General features: G+C 46.1%; 1 protein-coding gene across 1 annotated transcript; it reads left to right on the forward strand.

Annotated features, from left to right (window-relative positions):
- Positions 1-4,496: 4,496 nt before the first annotated feature.
- Positions 4,497-21,212, forward strand: TRIB1 (tribbles pseudokinase 1). Its single transcript, XM_032222749.1, has 3 exons — positions 4,497-5,143; positions 9,582-9,874; positions 18,896-21,212. The coding sequence occupies exons 1-3, from the start codon at positions 4,775-4,777 to the stop codon at positions 19,362-19,364; spliced, it is 1,131 nt and encodes a 376-aa protein (XP_032078640.1). The 5' UTR covers positions 4,497-4,774; the 3' UTR covers positions 19,365-21,212.
- The last annotated feature ends 702 nt before the right edge of the window (positions 21,213-21,914 follow it).

Here is a 21,914-nt window from a genome sequence, read left to right on the forward strand (position 1 = left end):
AAGGTAAACAGTCTTCTGAAGGACACTGTCATGAATGAGACTCTGAAGAGAAATCTCAGCAGTAGTTATAAGAAGGTCATTGATTTCTTGCAACACGACAGAAGTTCACCACCATCAACAAGCAATAACGCTACCATCTTTTCTCTGGGGAAGCCACGCCATGCATACAATGGATTCCCCAAAATGTACAAAGAGGGAGCTCCACTCAGACCAATTGTCAGCAGCATCAACTCTCTCACCTACAACACTGCAAAGCATCTAACCGCCTTCTTAGCTCCTCTAGTTGGCAACACCACCCATCACATCAACAATTCACAGGACTTTGCCAGCAAGGTTTGGAAACTGGACCCGGATGAGACCATGATGTGACTTCCCTTTTCACAACCAGAAAGTCCAGTTGCCTCTTGAAAAAGCACCTTTGGGGCAACCATGACCTGGATGACTGAGAATCTCCATAGACAAATAGGAATAAGGTGATTTACCATGGTTTTCCATCGTTCAAAGTTGGAATGTTACATGTAGCTTGTTGAAAAGACTATCCAGCTCCATCCAATACAGATCACCTCTTCACTGATTCGGATTTCCTTCTTCTTGAGCATGGTCACCAAGCATTTGCCACAAGCATGTTTTGGGTAAGAGATTAGATTGTAAGTTCGCCCTAAGAAGGGTTCCTTAGAAGAGACGCAAACTTTTTCAAGGGTTGCTAAACAATCATCTGTCAACCAGGGAGTCTTCAGCTGTGACCTGAGAAAGCGTGAGAAGTCACTTGTGCAATGTTCTCAGGGAGTGTGCATGGCTTACACATCGTTTTAATTGCATTAGGCCATAGTAGTAGATATGCAAAAAGTCATAGCCCCATACTGATAATCAAATAATTTGGACCCAAAATGGAATTTCATTTATATATTTATTCATGAAATTTAAGGCCCTAGAAAGAGTGCAAAGAGCAGCAAAGATGATAAGACAACCAAATCATACAATGAACAGTTGAGGGAATTATATCAGAGGTAGTATTCAGCCAGTTTGGACTGGTTTGCCCGAACTAGTAGTGGAAATCGCAGGTGAGCCCGTCCCCCGCCCTGGCTCCATGCCATCCTATTTAGGCATGTTTTCAAGCTGCGTGTGTGATCAAAGTGCATGTGTAGAAGGTCGAGGACATGTGTGGAGAGGATGTGAGCGTGCTCTCACATTTGCAAACTGGTAGGGAAAGTAAGTGAATATCACCCCTGAATTAAATGTGTCGAGTCTAATGATGAGAAGAACTAGGGATGACATGATATCAAACTTCCAATACTTGAGGGGCTCTTCCATAGAAGGGGGGGGATTAACCTGTTCTCCAAAGCACCCGAGGGCAGGACAAGAAGTAACAGATGGAAGATCATTAGAGAGAAATCCAATCTAGAAATTTCCTGAAAGTGAGAACAATTAATCAATGGATCAGCCTGTCTTCAGAAGTTGTGGGTATTTCATCTCTGGAGGTTTTCAAGAGGCGATTGGACAGTCATTTGTCCAAAATGGTCTAGGCTCTCCCTGCTGGCTCAGGAATTCTGGGAGTTGAAGTCCACAAGTCATAAAGGGGGCCATAATTCCCCACCTCTGCTTTACAGGGTTGTCGTTTCAATTCTTATTTTATACTGCATAATAATACTGTATCTTGCAGAATATGGTAAAGAAAGTTACAGTGGCAGTCGTCACAGTACGAATGAAGCTGTGTCCTTTTCATAGGTCCATTGCACAGGTGACACAAGTTAAAAAAACACAGCAATCGATTGCACTGTTTGATTGCCAGTTTGACTTTTTTATATCACATCCTACAGCGAACCCTGCTTCATCCTTTATGAAGAGTTGGCATCTCGTCCGTTTTGTCCTATCGAGGTTTCCTTTATTCTGGAATATATATAAAATCTTCCTTAGTGCCAATGCCAGTGGCATTCAGTTTGAACAACTCAAGTATGACACATTGAAGCAGCTGAGGAAGCTTTTACCGAAAGTGTGAGTTGTTGGCTGTCATGCTCCATTGGACAGGTTGCTCAGCGAGCAGCAGGCTGGATGCCGTGCTGAGCTGGTCTTCATTTCAAGGAAGGGTGGCAAGGAACAGTTTCTACCGATGCCTTATTACAGGAAGTCCTTGACTTACAGTCATTCATTTTGCGATAATTCAAAGTTACAATGGCACCGGAAAAAGTGACTGATGGCAGGTTCCCACACTCAGAACTATCATGGTCATTTGATCAAAATTCAGGGGCTTGATATCACATATGTATTTATGATGATTGCAGCAACCTGGTGTTACATGATTGCCAATTGTGACCTTCGCAGCTGGCTTCCGGCAAGCGAAGTCAATGGGGAAAGACAGATTTGTTTAATGATGACATCATTCACTTAACATCTGCAGTGAATTGCGTAACCACCATAGCAAAAAAATAATAATAATCTGGTGCGTTTACTTAAGAACCACCTTGCTTAGCAATGGGAACTCTGCTCCCAACTGCGGCCACAAGCCGAGGACTATCCACATATTGGCTGCCAAACAGGCAAAATGAAAATACAAAATTGCAGGTTGTCTTTTTACATTTCTCAAACCTCTGAGCTTCGGAACAACTACACGAACTTGCAGACAGCCCTCTCTCTCTGCAGAAAAACATAAACAGAACCCTTATGTTTGGCGAAGTGACGAAGAGATCACTGGTTCTAGTCCAGTGTCAACTGGAACTAACGAGGATGAGTACACGGGTCTATGACAATTCACCACGGCCAATTTACTACAGTCATCTCACCACAGCCAACTTGCCACAGGTCAAGAATTACAACAACAACAACAATAACAACAACAATCACAGTTGTTGAAAAGCAAAATGTACAATGTATTGACATCGCGGTACCAGGAGATGCCAGGGGCACTTGGCACCATGTCCAAGAATTTTATAAGATACATCAACAAACTGCAGCTTCCTGCAATAACACCAGAGGAACTGCAAAAAACTGTGCTACTCGGAACATCTTATATTGTAAGAAGGTACTTGGTTGATATCTAGGATACTGGCAGCAAACCATATTAACCATTAGCACCAGTCAATGGTATTTGTGATGCATTTTTGAATGTTCAGTTGACTGAGTTTCATGTTTAATGAATAAAATATATAATGATGTAATAATAATAATAACAATAATAATAATATGTGATAAAATCAAGAATGGAGAGTTGGCAGAACAAAGCATTGCATGGCCAATTTCTGGAAAAAATAAAAGATAAAGTGGACAGTGAACAAACTTGGTTATGGCTAACAGCAGGTACATTAAAGAAAGAAACTAATCACTAAACGAGTCACTAATCCTGGCTGCGCAAGAACAAGCTATCCGCACAAATGCCACAAATGCCATATGCAGACTTTGCAAAGAAGCTGATGAAACTGTTGCTCACATACTCAGCTGCTGTAAAAAAAATTGCGCAGGCTGATTATAAATTGCGACACAATTCAGTAGCACAAATGATCCATTGGAATTTGTGCCAAAAATATAATATTAAAACAGCAACAAACTGGTGGGAACATCAGCCTGAAAAAGTCACCGAAAATCAGATGGTCAAGATCTTGTGGGATTTTCGCATACAAACAGACAAAATACTGGCGCATAATACACCAGACATCACTCTGGTTGAGAAAAATAAGGTCACAATCATAGACATCGCAATACCAGGTGATAGCAGGGTCGCCGAGAAGGAATATGAAAAAATCGCGAAATACCAGGACTTAAAAATCGAAATTCAACGACTATGGCACAAACCAGCAGTAATAATTCCAGTGGTAATTGGCACACTGGGTGCTATTCCAAAAGCACTGGAATTACATTTAAAACAGTTAAAAATTGACAAAATCACCATCAGTCAAATGCAAAAAGCCGCACTGCTTGGATCTGCACGCATATTACGAAAATACGTTACGACGTCCTAGGCCCCTGGGTGGGGCCCGACTAGTAACCAATGCCAAATCCGGCGAAACAACTGGCCGCTGTGATACAATTGTACAACAACAACAGTAATAATAATAATAATAATAATAATAATAATAATAATAATAATAATTAGTAGGAGTAGGAGTAGGAGTAGGAGTAGGAGTCCTAGTCAAATAGAATCATTAAATAAAGCACGCCAAAGGAGGGACCAAACAAAATGTGAATGGCAAAAAGTAAGTTTTTAAAAATCATGTGAAATAATTAAATTTGAATTGTCCCCTCAGCTACGGTGAGTTGTTGGCTGGGTCTCTGTGGGGAGCGCAGCCCCGCGCCTCACGGCTCGCTCGCGGGAACCTCCGGCTGGCAGAGAGAGAGCGAGAAAGCGCGTCCCCGGCCGCCCGGCCGCCCGCCCGCTCGCTCCCGCGTCTTCTGAATGGAGCCGCAGCCGCCAATGAGCCGGCGGGCTGGCAGCCCCGCGGCCCCGCCCACTTCCCTTTGCGTCACGGAGCCCTTCGATGCGCTCCCAGGAGTTTGGCAGAAGCGCCGGCAGACGGTGAGGGCGGCTGGGCGCGCTCGGAGCTGCTGTCGGGGGCTGCCAGGAAGGGATGCGCGCCAGCCCGGACGGCATCGCCCAACGCTCGGCTGCTGCTGTTGCTGCTTACCTTTAAGGCGGAGGGTGGGCGGACGGAGCGGGTGAAGCAGCCGGGAGAAGAAGGCAGCGAGAGCCCGCTCGGCCCCTTCCCTCGTTTCCCGGCGCCGTCCGGCTTCCTTGGCGCAGGAGCTCGAGGTCCTCCTGCCTGCTCGCCCGCCGCCTTCCAGCTCCATGAGCCGCCAGCTGGAACCCCGCAGCCCCGCCGCGCTTCTCCACCCGCCGGCGGCCGCTCCCCGCTGCCGGAGCGCCCCTGCCAAGCGCCTGCTTTTGCACGACGCCGCCGCCGCCAGCGAGGAAGCTCCGGCCGCCGCCAAGTGCGCCCGCTTGGCCGTCGATTACACCAGCTCGGTCCCTCAGGATTGTCTCAGCGCGCCCGGGTCGCCTTGCGCTCCGGTCCCGCCGGCTCCAATCGGCGAAGGTTCGCCTTCCAGCGCTCAGGGCCCCAGCTTGGTGGCCGGCTACCTTTTGTTGCCCTTGCTCGACCGGGAACACGTTTCGAGGGCGCTCGACATCAACACCGGCCGGGAGCTGCGTTGCAAGGTAAGCCGCGGGGCCGGGAAAGCCGGCGCGATCTGGGGAGCCTCTGCAACCTCCTCCTTCGGGGCTTGGGGGGGGGGGGCGAAGCGACCTTCTTCGGTGGGGAGACCAAGAGCGCGGCGCTTCTTCGCCCCGAATGGGACTCGGTGGTGATGAGGAACCGCCTGGACTACTCGGCGTTTCAAGGGCAGCCGGATCAGATGTTGTGCATCGCAAAGCGAAGATCTGACTTGAATTGGTTGAAGGGAGCTCGGCCAATCTCACGGTGCATATCTTGAGCCCTGATCCTAAAGAATCATTATTATTATATACTTCATTCGTTAAACATGAAACTCAGTCAAGTGAACATTTAAAGATGTGTCACAGATACCAGTGACTGGTGCTAATGGTTGATACGGTTTGCTGCCAGCCTCCTAGGTATCAACCAAGGACCTTCTTAAAATATAAGATGTTCCGAGTAGCGCAGTTTTTTGCAGTTCTGCTGGTGTTATTGCAGGAAGCTGCAATTTCTTGATGTATTTTATTATTAGTGGTATTATTAGTATTATTAGTATATTGTAAAATTCTTGGACATGGTGCCAAGTGCCCCATAACAATAGGTATCACTGTTACATGCTTCATCCATAGCTGTGTAGTTTCGATGGCCAGGTCGCAATAATAATAATAATAATAATAATAATAATAATAATAATAATAATAATAAGAATAATAATAAGAATAATAATAATAAGAAGCAGTAGCTTGCAAGAAAAAGCCGCCGCGTTTCTTTTAGGACAAGTAATGTGCTGCATAGGACGGGTCTGAGCATTTTGGGGTGGGTGGGTGCAGGGTGCGTTTGTGTGTGTTTGTGTGAACGTGGAGGAGGGGAGACAACGTAGAAGGAGCAGTTAGTCCGAAAACTGCCTCTCGAACCCCATGGGCTTCTTTTCTGCCTTTTTGCTTTTAAAGAGACCTTTAAAAAAAGCAAAAGGACAGACACACACAAAAACCCAGCTCGCCTGGGGGGGGGGGGGTTTCTTTCGAGGAAACCTACATCCGAAAGCCGAGAAGGCATCGGTTTGTGCCGGAATCGGGACAAAAAAGAAGGTCCCGGGAAAGAAAGAAGGGGGTGGGTGGGTGGGATACCTGCAAAAAGCGATGCCTTTCTTAATTTCCTCCTAGGGACCCGATTCGGCTGCGCTGCGCTTTGCAAGCCCAGACTTTGGCCTAGAAATGTTTTCCCCTCCCCTGCGATATTTGAAGAAGCGAATCCCTGCAAGAAAAAGAAGTGGATGCGTGCGTTGTGTGTTTGTGTGTGTGTGTGTGTTGTGTATATTTTTAACTGCATCGGGAAAGGTCCTGGGAGTAAGGAAGGGTTAAGGTTTTCCTCCGTCATCCTCTTGTTTTCTGCTCGCCTCCTCGCAGCCTAGTACGCAAGCAGGACTCCACTAGCAGCGGAGAGCTTTCCAAGTTTTCCATGAGGTGGTTCTCCTCGGCTCTTTAAATAAAACACGCACTGTGCCTCCCTCTGCTTCCTCTCCTTTGCGGGAGAGAGAGAGAGAGGAGGCCGAAGCTACAGCCGTGAAGCTTCCTGCTGCCACCTGCCGGGCAATCCCGGCTCTTTGGCTGGCTCTTTTCTGCAGAACCGTTTGAAACAAATGGGGCTGCTCCAGCGTTAAAAGCAGTGGTGAAATTCAATTTTTTATTACTACCGGTTCTGTGGGTGTGGCAGGGGAATGATACTGCAAAATCTCCATTCCCTCCCCATTCTGGGGCCAGCCAAAAGTGGCATTTGCCTGGTCTCCAAACTACTTAAAATTTCTGCCACTGGTTCTCCAGAACCTGCTGAATTTCACCCCTGCTTAAAAGTCCACGGTGGAACTCTTGTGATGCAGGAGAGCATTCAAATCAAAATCTGGCCAAATAATTGACTCCTCCCTCTAGAGCAGGGGTTTCCACCCCCCCCCCAAAAAAAAAACTTGGCAATTTTTAAGACTTGTGAACTCCAATTCTCAGAATCCCCAGCTGGCATGCATAACTTTAAGTTATTGGATTCGCTGGGGAGTTCTGGGAATTGAAGTTCACGCGTCTGAAAAGTTTCCAAATTTGAAGATCCCTGCTCTAGGGAGCCTTTTGATCATTGACCTCCACTTCTAACCGTCCTCTGCTTTTCTCCTGCTTTTAGAAATGGCCTAAATATAGTTAGAACCCCGCATTGTTATTCCTTAAAGTGTAGTTACTAGCAGGCGTGACTCTGGTTACCCTCTCAAGTTGCCAGATGGACTTCCCTGATACACCTTACAATCTACATTCTAACATAGTGCAGATAATAACAGAGAAAAGAGAAGAACAGGAACCTAAGTGGGTGGATAGAATTTTGTTTTGTTGGATTGGGAGTGGAGGCAATGCAGGGAGCCATGTGTTCGCTAGCTGCCCCTACATCCGGTTTGTGAATCTTTTAGAAGACTGCCTGTTCTGGCTTGCAAACTCTTCTTCAGCAATGACCTGTGGTGAGAATTGCTCTTTTCCAAATCAGGAAAATCATCCCATCCTCTTGGAAGTATTTATTTTTAACCTTCGCTGGGTTTGCAACCAGACTGGTACAGCCTAGCTAGCATCACTTTAGTTGGAAGTGGGGGGGTGGCTTCTGGTAGAGGACTTTGATGATGATGATGACGGCCAAGAGAGAAAGTAGCTAGGAAGAAGAGGCTGTCTGTGTGTGATTGTTGGGAGACCCTTTGCAATATATTTTCCTCCCTGGGAGTTTGTGCCAAGTTGGAAGAGTCACCGATTCCAGTTTGGCTTAGGATGTGAGTAAGCTCTTCGCAAGTCCCAGAACATGACTGCAGTCTTGCAAAATATCTGTGAATAAAGTATGAGAGGCTTTTAATCCCCTTCTTCCTTGCCTAAATGCTTGCTGTGCTTTGAAATTTCAGCTTGGTTGCCTTCACCTTTGTTTGACTCACTGGGTGGCTTTTAATAGCTCTTCAACACCCCCCCCCCCAACACACCTCCCCTTCATTTTTCCTTGACGCTCTGGAGAGCATACTGTACATACCTGCTGGCAGGGAACTGCTGGCCAGTGTTTACAGTGAGTGTGCAAAAGATTCAGGGCTGGAGGTTTTTTTCCCCCTTCCTCGAATGCAAAAAGCAGGAATTTGCAGATATTAAAAGTTTTATCGCAAAGGGGTGCGATATTTAAGCAGTGTCTGGAGAGAGGTATCCACAAAACAATACGGTACATCAGAACTGCTTTCCCAGATTAGATCAGGGTATGATTTATTTGGTATTATGTTTTCAGTAGGCTGTTAGCTGGATACTGTCAGCACTGTACAGAGGCTGACAGATACTTCTTGTCCTTGTTAGGGAACTAAGACTTTCCTTGCTGTCCATGATAAGTATTTAATGCCGGATGCTCTACAGGCAGAAGTTTTCTCTAGCTCAGGAAGATCCCTATGTACCTCAAGGACAGGGGTCGGCAACCTTAAACATTCAAAGAGCCACAAAGGTCCTAACCAGAAGCCCCCCGTTCAATTCTGAAGCCAACCAGATTTCCGGTCCTCCCACTATAGAGTCTCCTAGCGCGGCATCCTTTTTCCTCTACCTGTCCTAACTGAAATCCCTATCAATTGTGGAATTGACTGGCGACAGGGAGCTGCAGCAGAGGGATGAAAGAGCCACATGCGGCTCCAGAGCCACAGGTTGCTAACCCCTGCTCTAGGAGGTTAGTAATTTCCAAAATTTAGCAGGCCAAGACACTACACGGATCTTGGGACATGTGGGATGTCATAGTTCAACAGTTTGGGAGGTGGTTCAAGTTGCCTGTCTTTCAGCTCCTTTGGATTATTATTATTCCATCATCTTCCCAAAATGAATCCCCCGTCCTCATCTAAATACAATTTGCACAGAAACAAAATGCGTCTTACTTCAGTTATCTGTTCCAAGAAGGGCATAGTTTTTCCATAAGCTTGATTTGTCTCTCTTTTTCCGTGCTGTTCTGTTTGGATCATAGCCGCGTTCTTCAAGGTGGCACTTTCTGCTATCTCCTCTTTGGTGGGTCATTTGATGGAGAGTCCCCTATTTACTAGTAATTGTAGGAACATGGATTAATGAAGGTAGAGATACCAATAGAAGATAATATTTGTAACTCCGGATTAAACTCATGGGTTTTGTGTGCTCTCTGAGCTTGGCTGTTTCTTGTAGACATTTCATTACCCCACTAGGTAACACCATCAGGGCTAGAAGAGAGTGGGGTTTCTAATAAAATGTTTTCTAATTGGGTAATGAAATGTCTGCAAGAAAGTAACCAAGCTCAGACAACACCAAGGACCCCCACGACTGCAGATATTTTGATCAGGATCCATCAAGAGAATATATCATGCTGCTTGTAAACGCCAATAAAACCTTATTTAATCTCTTCTCCCTCTCTTCTTTCTCCCTCCCCACTTGGTTCCATCTCTAGGTCTTCCCTCTCAAACACTACCAGGACAAAATCAGGCCTTACATCCAGTTGCCATCACACCGAAACATCACTGGGATTGTGGAGGTCATCCTGGGAGACACAAAGGCGTACGTCTTTTTCGACAAGGACTTTGGCGACATGCATTCCTACGTTAGGAGCTGCAAGCGTCTCCCGGAGCAGGAAGCCGCCAGACTCTTCAAACAGATTGTCTCTGCAGTCGCTCACTGCCACCAGTCAGCCATTGTGCTGGGGGACCTCAAACTCAGGAAATTTGTGTTTTCTAATGAAGAAAGGTGAGCGGACGGGCCCTATGTGATGGTTGGAGGATCCTCAGACCATGTGCTCCCAATTGCCACATCTAATGCTTAACTGTAGCCTTTGTTTTTTTTTGGGGTTTCATCACTAGGCCGGATTTGGCCCATGGCGGGCCAGTTGTTGACCCCTGCTGGGAATCATATAGCAGTTCTCTGTACCAAATAGGCCTCTTTAGAATGAGGAAAAGATGTCCATCCAGCCTGGGGAAACTTTTTATCTTTTCTATAGGGAATAATATCCGATAACACCTCCCACAATAATCAAGCCACAATGATTCTGATGATCACCCTGTGAAATTATACCCTTCATGCTGTTGGGAAGGGCAGAGAGGCAGAGCGCATTCAAGGGACAACGCTCATCCCAGGCACAAAATACGACCTTCCCTTTTCTTAGTTCAAGTCCAACATTTATGTTATATAAACAGTTGGCTCACTTCTGGCTGGGATCCAAAGAACTATTACACGGAAGAATGTCTAAGGGTCTAGGGCAGTGTTTCTCAACCATGGCGTCTTGAAGATGTGTGGACTTCAACTCCCAGAATTCCCCAGCCAGCCTAGCCTGCTTCCTGTCTAACAAGAAGCACTGGCACCTTGGTTTGCTGGCACCCTCCAGGCCAAGGACATGGCATAGGGCTGACTTGGGTGCCATTACTCCCCCTCCTAATGCATTGTTCCTGCTATAAAAATACTAATAGGAGTTGTGGATTACTCATTGGGTGGTTGTGAGGTCAAGGAAGATAAAGCATTCAGCCCTGTAACAAAGAGCAGCCATAAAATAATGCCCCAACTGTGACACAATCTTGCCTGCCTCTTTAGATCGGCAAAACAGGCTGAACAAGTAGACAGCAAATTATATATACAGGTGGTCCTTGACCTACGACTAGAAGGGAGCTGAGAATTTCCGTTGAATGTTACGAGGGTCGTAAGCCGAGACACTCATGTAACTGACCCCAAGCTTATGACCTTTTTGCGGCTGGCATTAAGCGGATGTCATGGTCGTTAAGTGAACCCATTGTTCCCAATGTGTGTTTTGTTGCTGGAAATTAAATATAAATTCAAGTTTCAGGCAAAAAAAAAACCCATGGGATGCTACTATAACAGCTGTAACTGCAGGCTGGTTTACCCAACGTGTCACTCCAGGGAAAGGCATCAAAACTTTGAATCTGGGTTATAAGTCGCTTTGGGGCGGGGCCTGTCATAACTTGGAACGGCCAGTTGTAAGTCGAAGACCACCTGTAATGGAGACTTTGTCTCTTCCATTAACCCAGCAGCTATGTGTGGGATGATTGATCCATTGTGGGGAATTCTGGGAGTTGAAGTCCACATATCTTCCAAGCTTCCAAGGTTGAAAAGAAACACTGGTCTAGTGAAGGGTTGAATTTTGAATGATTGCCATGTAGGCAGAGCACAAATAATTTTTGGAACCCAACATAGTTTCTCCATTCCTGACCACCTTGGGCTATTTTTTTAGACTTTGAACCAAATGGCCAGAGATGGGATTCAGCCGGTTCCGACCAGTTCAGGCGAACTGGTAGCGGACATCCCGTGTGGGCCTCCCCGCTCATCCTGGCACTATGCCATCCTATTTAACCGCGTTTTTGAGGCATGCACGGAAGGTATGTGCGAAAGCAAAGCCATGCACAGAATGCCGGGCACATGCACGGAAGGTGTGCACACAGAGAGAACCAGTGGTAAAAATAAGTGAAACCCACCCCTGCTAACGGCGATGTTTTTATTGGACTGCTTTCTTACTTCTACATTTTTCTTCCTCCACAAATATCACTTAAATGTCCTTTCCAACGACATCGCAAAAAGGTTCCTAGAGCCGCACACATGTTTGTTTATTTAAATTGCAATTCTTTCCACCTCTTAAGATCATTTTTGTGCTTTTAAAAAAAAAAAACTACATTCTTATTGACGCAAATAAATACATAATGCAGGATGGCTTATGAACGAAGCCTGCTTCTCCCAGAGTTGTGAACTGGCAGTTTGGTGCCAGACCCTGGCTTCTCAGCAGGGGCACACATGACTAGGTTAATCCTTGTCGGATGCTTGGATGTTAAGCTTTTTCACTGAGGCTCAATTGTACACCTCAGGCCATGCGTGCTGTGGCTCTTTAAGTTGCCATATTTGCAAATAAATAAATTTGGTACAGAACCGGGGACGCGATTCTGATTGCTAAGTGGAATACCTTAATGTCAACTAACAAGACTCCGGCTGCTGGCATGAGGGTGGGAGCCGAGCTGTTTGAAATCCAAAATGCATTGTCTCGATTGAGCTGAAGTTCCCAATAGTTAATTGGCTTCCATCCAAACAAGTTTTAAAAAAAACAAAAAAGGAAGAAACTAGCATAACTGGTCTACGAATGACTTTGTCCCATGTGGTTTGACTTAGATTACAAGGTTAGGTGTGCGGCTGAATAGACATGAATTAAAGATTGATGTACTTTTAAGTGTCATGCATTTAAATGAATTGTGTTTGGGCATTGACGGCAAATGAGAATTACATAAAGAACCTGTTATGAATGGGAGGGTTGGGAGGACGGAAGCTACAGAGAGAGGTTACAGGCTTAGCCTGTAAGTGTAAGCCTACAATGGGAAGTACTGAGTGTGTTTTCTGCAATTGTGTACACCTGTTTGTGTGCCCTTTATTGTTCAATAAGGTCTTGAGCCTTGAAGGCCTACATGCCACCTTGGTTTGATGTAGAAGGAATACGGTTGACCATTTGGGGTCAAGTTTTAATACAGATTGTCCTCGATTTACGACCACAATTCGCCCCAAATTTTCTGTTGCTAAACGAGACAGTTAGTGGGTTTTGCCCCATTTTACAACCTCTCTTGCCCCAGTGATTAAGTGAATCGCTGCAGTTGTTAAGTTAGTGATGGCAGTTGTTAAGTGAATCTGGCTTCCCCATGGAATTTGCTTGCCAGGAGGTCGCAAAACATAACCCTGGGACACTTCAACCGTCATAAATAAGAGTCAGTTGTTGAGTCAGTTGCCAAGCATCTGAAATTTGATTAGGTGACTATGCAGATGCTGCAATGGTCGTAAGTGGGACAAACTGCCATAACTCTTTTTTTCCCTAGTGCCGTTGTAACTTTGAACCTCTCTAAACAAACGGCTGTAAGTCGAGGATTACCTGCCATGCACAGCTTGGCACCATCTCCCTCCTACCCCCAGTGTAGGTTTGCATTGTATTTTTAGAGAACGAATCCTGTAGTTTGGGTTAATCACAATGTGCGAAGTTTTAGCTGTGAGTTGGCCCAGTTTATTGGGCATCTTGAAAGAATTGGTGCAGGTATTAACACCACTCTATAAAGCCTTACTAAGGCCACACCTAGAGTACTGCATCTAGTTTTGGTCACCACACTATAAAAAAGACGTTGAGACTCTAGAAAAAGTGCAGAGAAGAGCAACCAGGATGATTAGGAGGCTAAAACATAGGATGAACGGTTGCAGGAACTGGGCATGGCTAGTCTAGTGAAGAGAAGGACCAGGGGAGACTTGATAGCAGTCTTCCAATACTTGAGGGGCTGCCACAGAGAGGAGGGGGGAGGAGGTCAAGTTATTTTCCAAAGCACCTGAAGGCCAGACAAGGAATAATGGATGGAAACTGACCAAGGAGAGATTCAAACTAGAAATAAGGAGACACTTTCAATCAATGGAACAGAAGTTGCCTTTGGAAGTTGTGGGAGCTTCATCACTGGAAGCTTTCAAGAAGAGATTGGACTGCCATTTGTCAGAAATGGTGTAGGGTCTCCTGCTTGAGACGGGAGGTGGGGGGTTGGACTAGATGACCTATAAGGTCCCTTCCAACTTTGTTACTCTTGGCCCTAAGGGCAGGTGGAGAGAAAACATTGTGAAGTTTTCATGGATGTGTTCCACAGGCTTGGGTGCACGCTGCTCCACCCAACCTCACAACTGTGCCAACAATGCAAGGTTATTTTTCTTTCCCCTCCTCTGAAGATAAAACTGCAGGACCCCTTAAAAGAAAGAGCGCCAAGGGCAGAAGGGAGGGGCTTTTGAGATCCCTTCTTTGAAGATAACTGTAGTTGGGTCATGTGTCAGCAGGCCCAGAATAGGTAGGAAAAAGCAGCCCATTTGAACTTGGTGGGAGTCCTGCTTTTGGCATCCAAAGCAATTTCACGCCTGATTGCTGCGATCCGCACATTGCTTTGAAGTGATGGAGCAGAGTTGCTTGTGAATGCTAGGGATTGTGTCGTTAATTCTCCCTGTATGCGCATGCATGCTCTAAAGCCTTTGGTGTTTAATTTCAGTGTTTTTGGTTTGGGTGAAGGAGTTGCTGATTGTTCTGTGTTACATCAAGGTAAAATTATTCCCAGCCTAATTCTGAATTCTTCAATCTGGGTGGGGTAGCACCTCACTATGGACTGGAGTCTCCATGTCTTATCTGGTAGATAACATTATTTTCCCTAAGAGGAGATTACATCTTCTAGCATTTAATTCCTGGGTCTCTCTTAGTTCCCAAACCTTTTTGGAGGGATTTTTGGGTGGGGAGGTTCAGGGCTCCTGCTGCAAATTAGCACTTCTGAATAGCAGTGGGGTAGAATCCCTTAAGGGGGAAGAATGCCTATGGAAACAATGCTGGCTAAATGATTGTTCAACTGATGCAGAGAAGCTTTTGAATTTAGTAAGCCATTGTATTTGTGGAGATGGGTGGGTAAAATCTATTTCAGTTTTCTTGCAAGTTGGAAGAAATGGCTTGTTCATATTGTTATGAAAGAAACAAAAATGTTGTGATTTGATGGTAATGCCTTATTTTACTGCAACAGAAAGAGTCAGGAGTCAATGTTTCCTTTTCTTTCTTTTTTCTTATCCTCCCTCACTTCCCCCTCTTCCTCCCTGTTGTTTTCCTATTTGCTTTTGTATTTTGTATCTTATTTCATCCTATAACGTCATAAAAATGTTAAAGCAACTTGGAAGTTGACGCTGCTGAGTAAGAAAGCTTGAGAAGTGGATTTGGACTATCACTGCCTTTTTCAAAACATGTAGTCCAGCTTTAACACAGCAAATAGGCAGGAGATCAAGTGCATTGCCCCAACTTTGGTGTCTGCAGGCAAAGGAGCTACAAATAATTAACAATAGTACTTAGATATACACCACTTCATAGTGCTTTTAATTTTGTTGTACGAGGTACAATGATACTAAACTAAACTAAACTTTTACAGCCCTCTCTAAGCAATTTATAGAGTCAGCCTATTATCCCTTACAATCTGGGTCCTCATTTTATCTACCTCGGAAGGATAGAAGGCTGACTCAACCTTGAGCTGGTCAGGATCAAACTTCTGGCAGTGGGCAGAGTCAACCATGCAATACTGCATTCTAACAACTGCACCACCAGGACTCATAATTGCTAAGAACATGGTGCAAAAAGCTGACAAAGGAAGGAGTTGCAGGGTAAAATAGGCTTTTGTGGGCAAAGCAAGGACCTATTGCTATGTTTTTATAAATGTGCTTCCATCCACTCTGATGCGTGATGCTCATAGTCATTGCATGTACACCTTGTGCAAATTTGCTTGATTCTTTTTTTTTTTGGCTAACCGAGATAGGTGAGCACACCTGTTATAGGAAAGTATTTTGTGAAGATCTTTATGGAGATTCTCCATCAGCCAGATCATGGTTTTCATTTCATTTCATTTCCCTTTATTTGTATGCCGCCCTTTTCCCTGGGGGGACTCAGGGCGGCTCACAGTTCAAAAAGGGGGGGGGAAGGACAAACAATTTCCAACATAAAAGCAATACAACATATTAAAAAACACAACAGTCACACAATTCGAGTGGGGTTAGAATCATTAACCCCAGGCCAGCCGGGACAGCCAGATCTTTAAAGCGGCGCAGAAGGACTGGAGGGTGGTGAGGGTCCGAATCTCCACGGGGAGTTCGTTCCAGAGGGTCGGAGCAGCCACCGAGAAGGCTCTCCTCCGAGTAGTTGCCAGTTTACACTGGCTGGATGATGGAATTCAGAGGAGGCCTAATCTATGCGATTGTATCGGTCTGGTGGAGGTAATTGGCAGTAGGCGGTCTCTCAAGTGGTTGCCCCAAAACTGTGTTTTTCCAAAAGGCAACTAACTGGTCTTCCTTGGGAGCCGAGGTGGCGCAGTGGTTAAATGCAGCACTGCAGGCTACTTCAGCTGACTGCAGTTCAGCAGTTCGGCTGTTCAAATCTCACCGGCTCAGGGTTGACTCAGCCTTCCATCCTTCCGAGGTGGGTAAAATGAGGACCCGGATTGTTGTTGGGGGCAATATGCTGACTCTGTAAACCGCTTAGAGAGGGCTGAAAGCCCTGTGAAGCGGTATATAAGTCTAACTGCTATTGCTATTGCTATTTTCTCTCTCTCTCCGTCCCTCCCTCCCTCCCTCCCTCTCTCTCTCTCTCTCTCTCTGAAAACGTTTCACTTCTCATCCAAGACGCTTCAGCCTTCTGGGAAAAGCCCCTTTGGGACACGGTTTGTAAAAACAAAAAAAAATCAGGTTGTTCTATTAAATGTCCTGCTTGGACACCTGAATGTGGGCACACAGAGTGACAATTGGGGCAAAGGGGTTGCTGAACGAAAGCTTTCATGGCGAGATGCGTAGCTAGGTTTCTGCGCCGCGGATGAAGCGGTTCCCCTGCTTTGTGTTTTCAGTGCCATTAGGTGACTTCATAACTTCAGGCCATTGGGTGCTCCACAAGGGTTGAACAGGCATGTGTGAATCAGTCAATCAAAGTCAAGGTTGAAAGCCCGCAGCGAAACAATGGCTCGTCTTTGGCAACCAGCGGGCCTGGGGAACGAGGGCAATCTATCAGAAAGTACACGTTGACCTAAAAAAACAGCCACTGTTCCTTCTTTGCAGGGAAACAGTTGTTTGTTCTTGGCTGTTGGTGATAAAATTGAATCGCTTGCTGAAATAGCAGATTGCACTCGGTGCTGCTAATTTAGAAACTTAGTAATTGCGCAGGGCTGATGTTGTGTGTGTGTGCGTGTGTGTGTGTGTGTGCAGCGTGTTTGGTAACCCCGGAGGTGAAGCAATATTGGGCAAGAGGTTAGCCTTAGTAAGCACAGGTGTGAAACTTGGGTCCCACCAGCCAGTTGGAGAGCAGGTAATCAATCTGACTCATATTTTCCATGTACAGGACCAGCTAGGAGAGGAGGGGGAAGGGAGGAGGAAGGTCAGGGCAAGGAGGCTGGCCAGCCAATGGTGTGATGAAAGTGGCCCCCTGCCCCACAGAAGCCAGGAAACATTTAATCCACAAATATAAAAGAACAGCACTCCAACAATGCAACATTGGGGGGAGAGAATTCTGCATGAAAGGTGTGAAACCTGCAAGGTTCCTTCTGTATATGTGTTGTGAAATGAGGGGTGGGGGGATGTTGTATAAACTGAACTAGAGAGTTGACAACTATTTCAGGAACAAAAGGGATGTAAGTTTTGGCTGCAATCCCGTCAGCGAGTTAAGGCTTGATGTCACCAAGACAAAATTGGCTTTCATCCAAGATGTGTCCTTCTGTAATGGAGTCTCTCTCGTGTACATGTCATTTCCTTCTCTCCTTTCTCCTTTGATGACTGACAACCCGTTGACAATAGTTGTGTGTTGGATACTGGCTCTCTTGTGGCCTCATTCGTGCGTAGAGGTTTTGCTGTGTTTCCTCCTCCCCCCCCCCTTTTTAAGAGGTGACAATTCTCGAAGAAAGCAAATGATGGCTAATTTACTCCCTTTACCTGCGTTACAGATCGTTCTACACTTACGACCACAGTTGAGCCCACAGTTTCCATTGCTAAACAAGACAGTCACTAAGTGAGTTTTGGCCCCATTTGATGAACTTTCTCAGCCCACAGTGGTAAACACTTCAGGGGTTAAAGTTAGTCACACGGTTTTAACCAAATCTGCTTTCCCCATTGACTTTGCTTGACAAGGTCGCAAAAGGCAATCGCATGACCCCAGGACACTGCAACCGTCATAAATATGAGTCAGTTGCCAAGTGCTTGGATTCTGATCATGTGAGCCCCGGGTTCATAAGTGTGAAGAACGGTCCTAAGTTCTTTTTTTTTTTCAATGCCGCTGTAACGTTAAACCAGAGGTCCCCAAACTTGGCAACTTTAAGACTTATGGACTTCAACTCCCAGAATTCTCCAGCCCGCTCAGCTCTTCTGGGAGTTGAAGTCCACAAGTCTTGCAGTTGCCAAGTTTGAAGACTTCTGCTTTAAACGGTCACTAAACAAACAGTTGTAAGTCGAGGACTACCTTTTATAACCCTGTGACATTGAATGAGAAGAAATGCATTTTTACTCAATCGACTCATGATTTCCCCTTTGTTTAATGTTTTCAAGTGGCCCAGGCGTGTGAGCCATCGGGGTTCAAAAGTCATGCTCCCGAGCATTTTGACTGTGGCATTCGATCAACAATGGCTCACGCGTATAATAAAATTGCCTATGTCCTTGAGAAAGAGTACAGGCTGATGAAGTTAGGCGAACTCCATAGCCTGTGCCATTACTTTTATCACTTTTGCCGATTAACCCTGTGTAGAAACTCTCCGATTAACCCTGTGTAGAAACTCTCCGATTAACCCTGTGTAGAAACTCTCCGATTAACCCTGTGTAGAAACTCTCCGATTAACCCTGTGTAGAAACTCTCCGCGGTGTTTTGATACGCAGGTTGCTATTTCAGAACTGCCGACCTAGCAGTTCGAAAGCATGTAAAAATGCAAGTAGAAAAATAGGGACCACCTTTGGTGGGAAGGTAACAGCCTTCCATGTGCCTTTGGCGTTTAGTCATGCTGGCCACATGACCACAGAGAACGTCTTCAGAAAACGCTGGCTCTTCGGCTTTGAAACGGAGACGAGCACCACCCCCTAGAGTCAGAAACGACTAGCACATATGTACGAGGGGAACCTTTACCTTTATTTCAGTATGGTAGCCAATGTTTGGTTAGGAGAGAAGTGTGTATGTTTTGCCTCTCTGACATTCTAACTCAAGTCTTGTCCTCTTCTGTCCTCCAGAATGCAGCTGAGGCTCGAAAGCCTGGAAGATACCCACATCATGAAAGGAGAGGACGATGCATTGTCAGATAAACACGGCTGCCCGGCTTACGTCAGTCCAGAAATCTTAAACACAATGGGAACCTATTCCGGGAAGTCGGCTGACGTTTGGAGCTTAGGAGTTATGCTGTACACTCTCTTAGTGGGACGTTATCCCTTTCATGACTCGGATCCTACTGCCCTCTTTTCCAAAATCCGGCGTGGACAGTTCTGCATCCCGGACCACGTCTCCCCCAAAGCACGGTGTCTCATCCGCAGCCTCCTTAGGCGAGAACCCTCCGAAAGACTCACCGCTCCGGAAATTTTGCTCCACCCTTGGTTCAACGCCGTTTTGGAATCTGGGTATGCCGACCAGGATGTACGGCTCTCTGATCAAGTGGTCCCGGAGCAACTGAAGGAGGACGATGATATGAGCTTCTTCTTTTGCTAGTTCCATCTACTACTCCCTTTGCCTCGGGGACGAGAGATGTCACTCTTGCGTTCAGCGTTTTTGTGTCCATTTTTGTGTCGGTGCGCACGTGTGTGTCCATCTTGTAAATGCATCACTTTCCTGAAACCCTTCCCCTGGCTCAGGACGATTGAGATCTCAAATGCACTTATCCCACAGGTGGAAGACCTCTATATCTTCGGCCACATCCACAGAAATCTTGGCTTGCTACATCTATGGATTCCCCTTTGCTTGTCTGGAGCCCTCCATCCGGCGCAAGCATTGCTGAACATATGAACTACAATCTGGTGAAACTGCTTGCTAATGTTGGATTTCATTGGAAAATCAGATTTGCTTTAGCTGGAATTTGCGATACGGCTTGGCCTCGACTTACAGCGGTCCATTTAGCGACCGTTTATAAAGTTACAACAGCAGCGGGAGGGCGGGGGAATGTGCTAGGACCAGTTGTCCCACTTAACGAGCGTTGCAGCATCCCCACGATCACTTGATCAAAATTTGGGTGTGTGACACAACCAGCATGCATTTCTGATGGTTGCAACATCCTCATGTTGGTCACCATTTGTGAACTTCCCAGCCCAACAAAGTTAACGGGGGAAGCCGGGTTTGCTTAGCCACCGCCTGATTCACTTAACAACCGCAGTGATTCATTTAACAAGCAGGTTGCAAAATGGGGTGTGACTCACTTAAACAACGTGCTTGCTTAGCAGTGGGAATTTTGGGTCTCGGTTGTGGTCCTAAGTTGAGGACCTCCTGTATAAATATTGCAGGCTCTGTCGCTTCCCTTCTTCCCCTCCGCTTAATAGAAAAGAGCTTTTGAGCTCCCTGAGCCTATTCACATCCACATGGCCTGACTGTGCTGCCCAGTTTAGCCATGGTAGAAGTGCCAGAGAATTCTCCTGTCTCCCATCCATCATGGAGATGACAGGATCACCAGCTGGCCTTCGATTACAGAATCTTTTTGTGCTGGTGATGTAAGAGCGAAATGCAGTTGTGATTCTTACAAAGCTGGGCAGGACCAGGGGGTGATCCCAGTGCTAGAATGATGGATTGGCATTTTTTTTTTTAAAAATGGAGGTGTGGAATAGGAGTCTGGCAACGATTTCTAATCGTCCTTTTCCCTTGCGTGGCTATCGTATCTTTCAGGGCGGAGTCCAGCTGTTGTTGGTTTTTGTTGGTTTCTTAGACCGCAGACAGTCCAACTTCAAGGGCAACAGGCTGTGTGTCCCGCTTCTTGTAAAACCTGTTGATCTTAGAGGCTTTAGCCTTTTGAACAGCTGGATTTACAGTTTGAAACCCAGCTTGGTTAATCCAGATTTAAGGCTGCCGCTTACCCTTTAAACCAGCGTTTCTCAACCTTGGCGACTTTAAGTCCTGTGGACTTCAACTCCCAGAATTCCCCAGCCAGCTGTGCTCACTTTCTCGCTTAGCAATGGAAAAATTTGGGGCTCCGCTGTGGTCGTAAGGCAAGGAGCTGCCTGCCTTTGACGGGAAAGGTGGAACCAGCTTTCAACTTCTTCCGTGACTCAGCAGTCAAACAGTTGTGGGTGTGCACGTGACTTGACAATAATGCACTGTTTATGTTGGTGTCTTTAAGCACAAGTGTTAGCCAAGGGAGGATCTGTATATGCTTACAAAGGTGTCGTTCTCACCCTCTGACGTAGCCAGTAAAATAGGCTTCCAGGAAAGAAAGAGAAAAAAACATTTCTATCCAGAGGTGGGCTGCACTTACCTTAACAACTGGTTCGCTGGTTGTGAGCATGCGCACATGCGCTTCGCTCTCACACCTTGCGCGCATGCGTGCAACATAAAAAACAAGGCTAAATAGGACAGCAATAGGCAGCAGCCCACCACTCTCCAATTGTGGTTTTGTCATTGCCCATTCAAGTATGCTAACCCAAGAGCAGGCACCGCCAAACTGGCAACTTTAACACTTGTGGACTTCAACTCCCAGAATTAGTCTAGTGAAGAGAAGGACCAGGGGAGACATGACAGCAGTGTTCCAGCAGTGCCACAGAGAGGGAGGGGGGGGGTCAAGCTATTTTCCAAAGCACCCAAAGGCCAGATAATGAATAACGGATGGAAACTGAACAAGGAGAGATTCAGCCTAGGAATAAGGAGACATTTTCTGACAGGGAGAACAATCAACCCATGGAACAGAAGTTGCCTTCAGAAGTTGTGGGAGCTCCCATCACTGGAGGCTTTCAAGAAGAGATTGGATTGCCATTTGTCAGAAATGGTGTAGGGTCTTCTGCTTGAGCGGGAGGCTGGACTAGATGACTTATAAGGTCCCTTCCAACTCTGTTAATCTGTCTGTCTGAATTCCTCAACCAGCCAGCCCTTTTTGCTGGCGATATCAGAGGGTGAGAACGGCCACCTTGGTAAACATGGCCGGCTGAAGAATTCTGGGAGTTTGAAGTCCACAAGTCTTAAAAGTTGCCGAGTTTGGAGACACCCCCACCCCCTCTCTGCCCAAGACACACCCCATCCGTGCACCTTGTGAGAATCCAGTCATTCCAGATACACTTTCAAAGC

The sequence above is a fragment of the Thamnophis elegans genome, chromosome 8 (assembly GCF_009769535.1).
Source record: "Thamnophis elegans isolate rThaEle1 chromosome 8, rThaEle1.pri, whole genome shotgun sequence".
Classification (NCBI taxonomy): domain Eukaryota; kingdom Metazoa; phylum Chordata; class Lepidosauria; order Squamata; family Colubridae; genus Thamnophis; species Thamnophis elegans.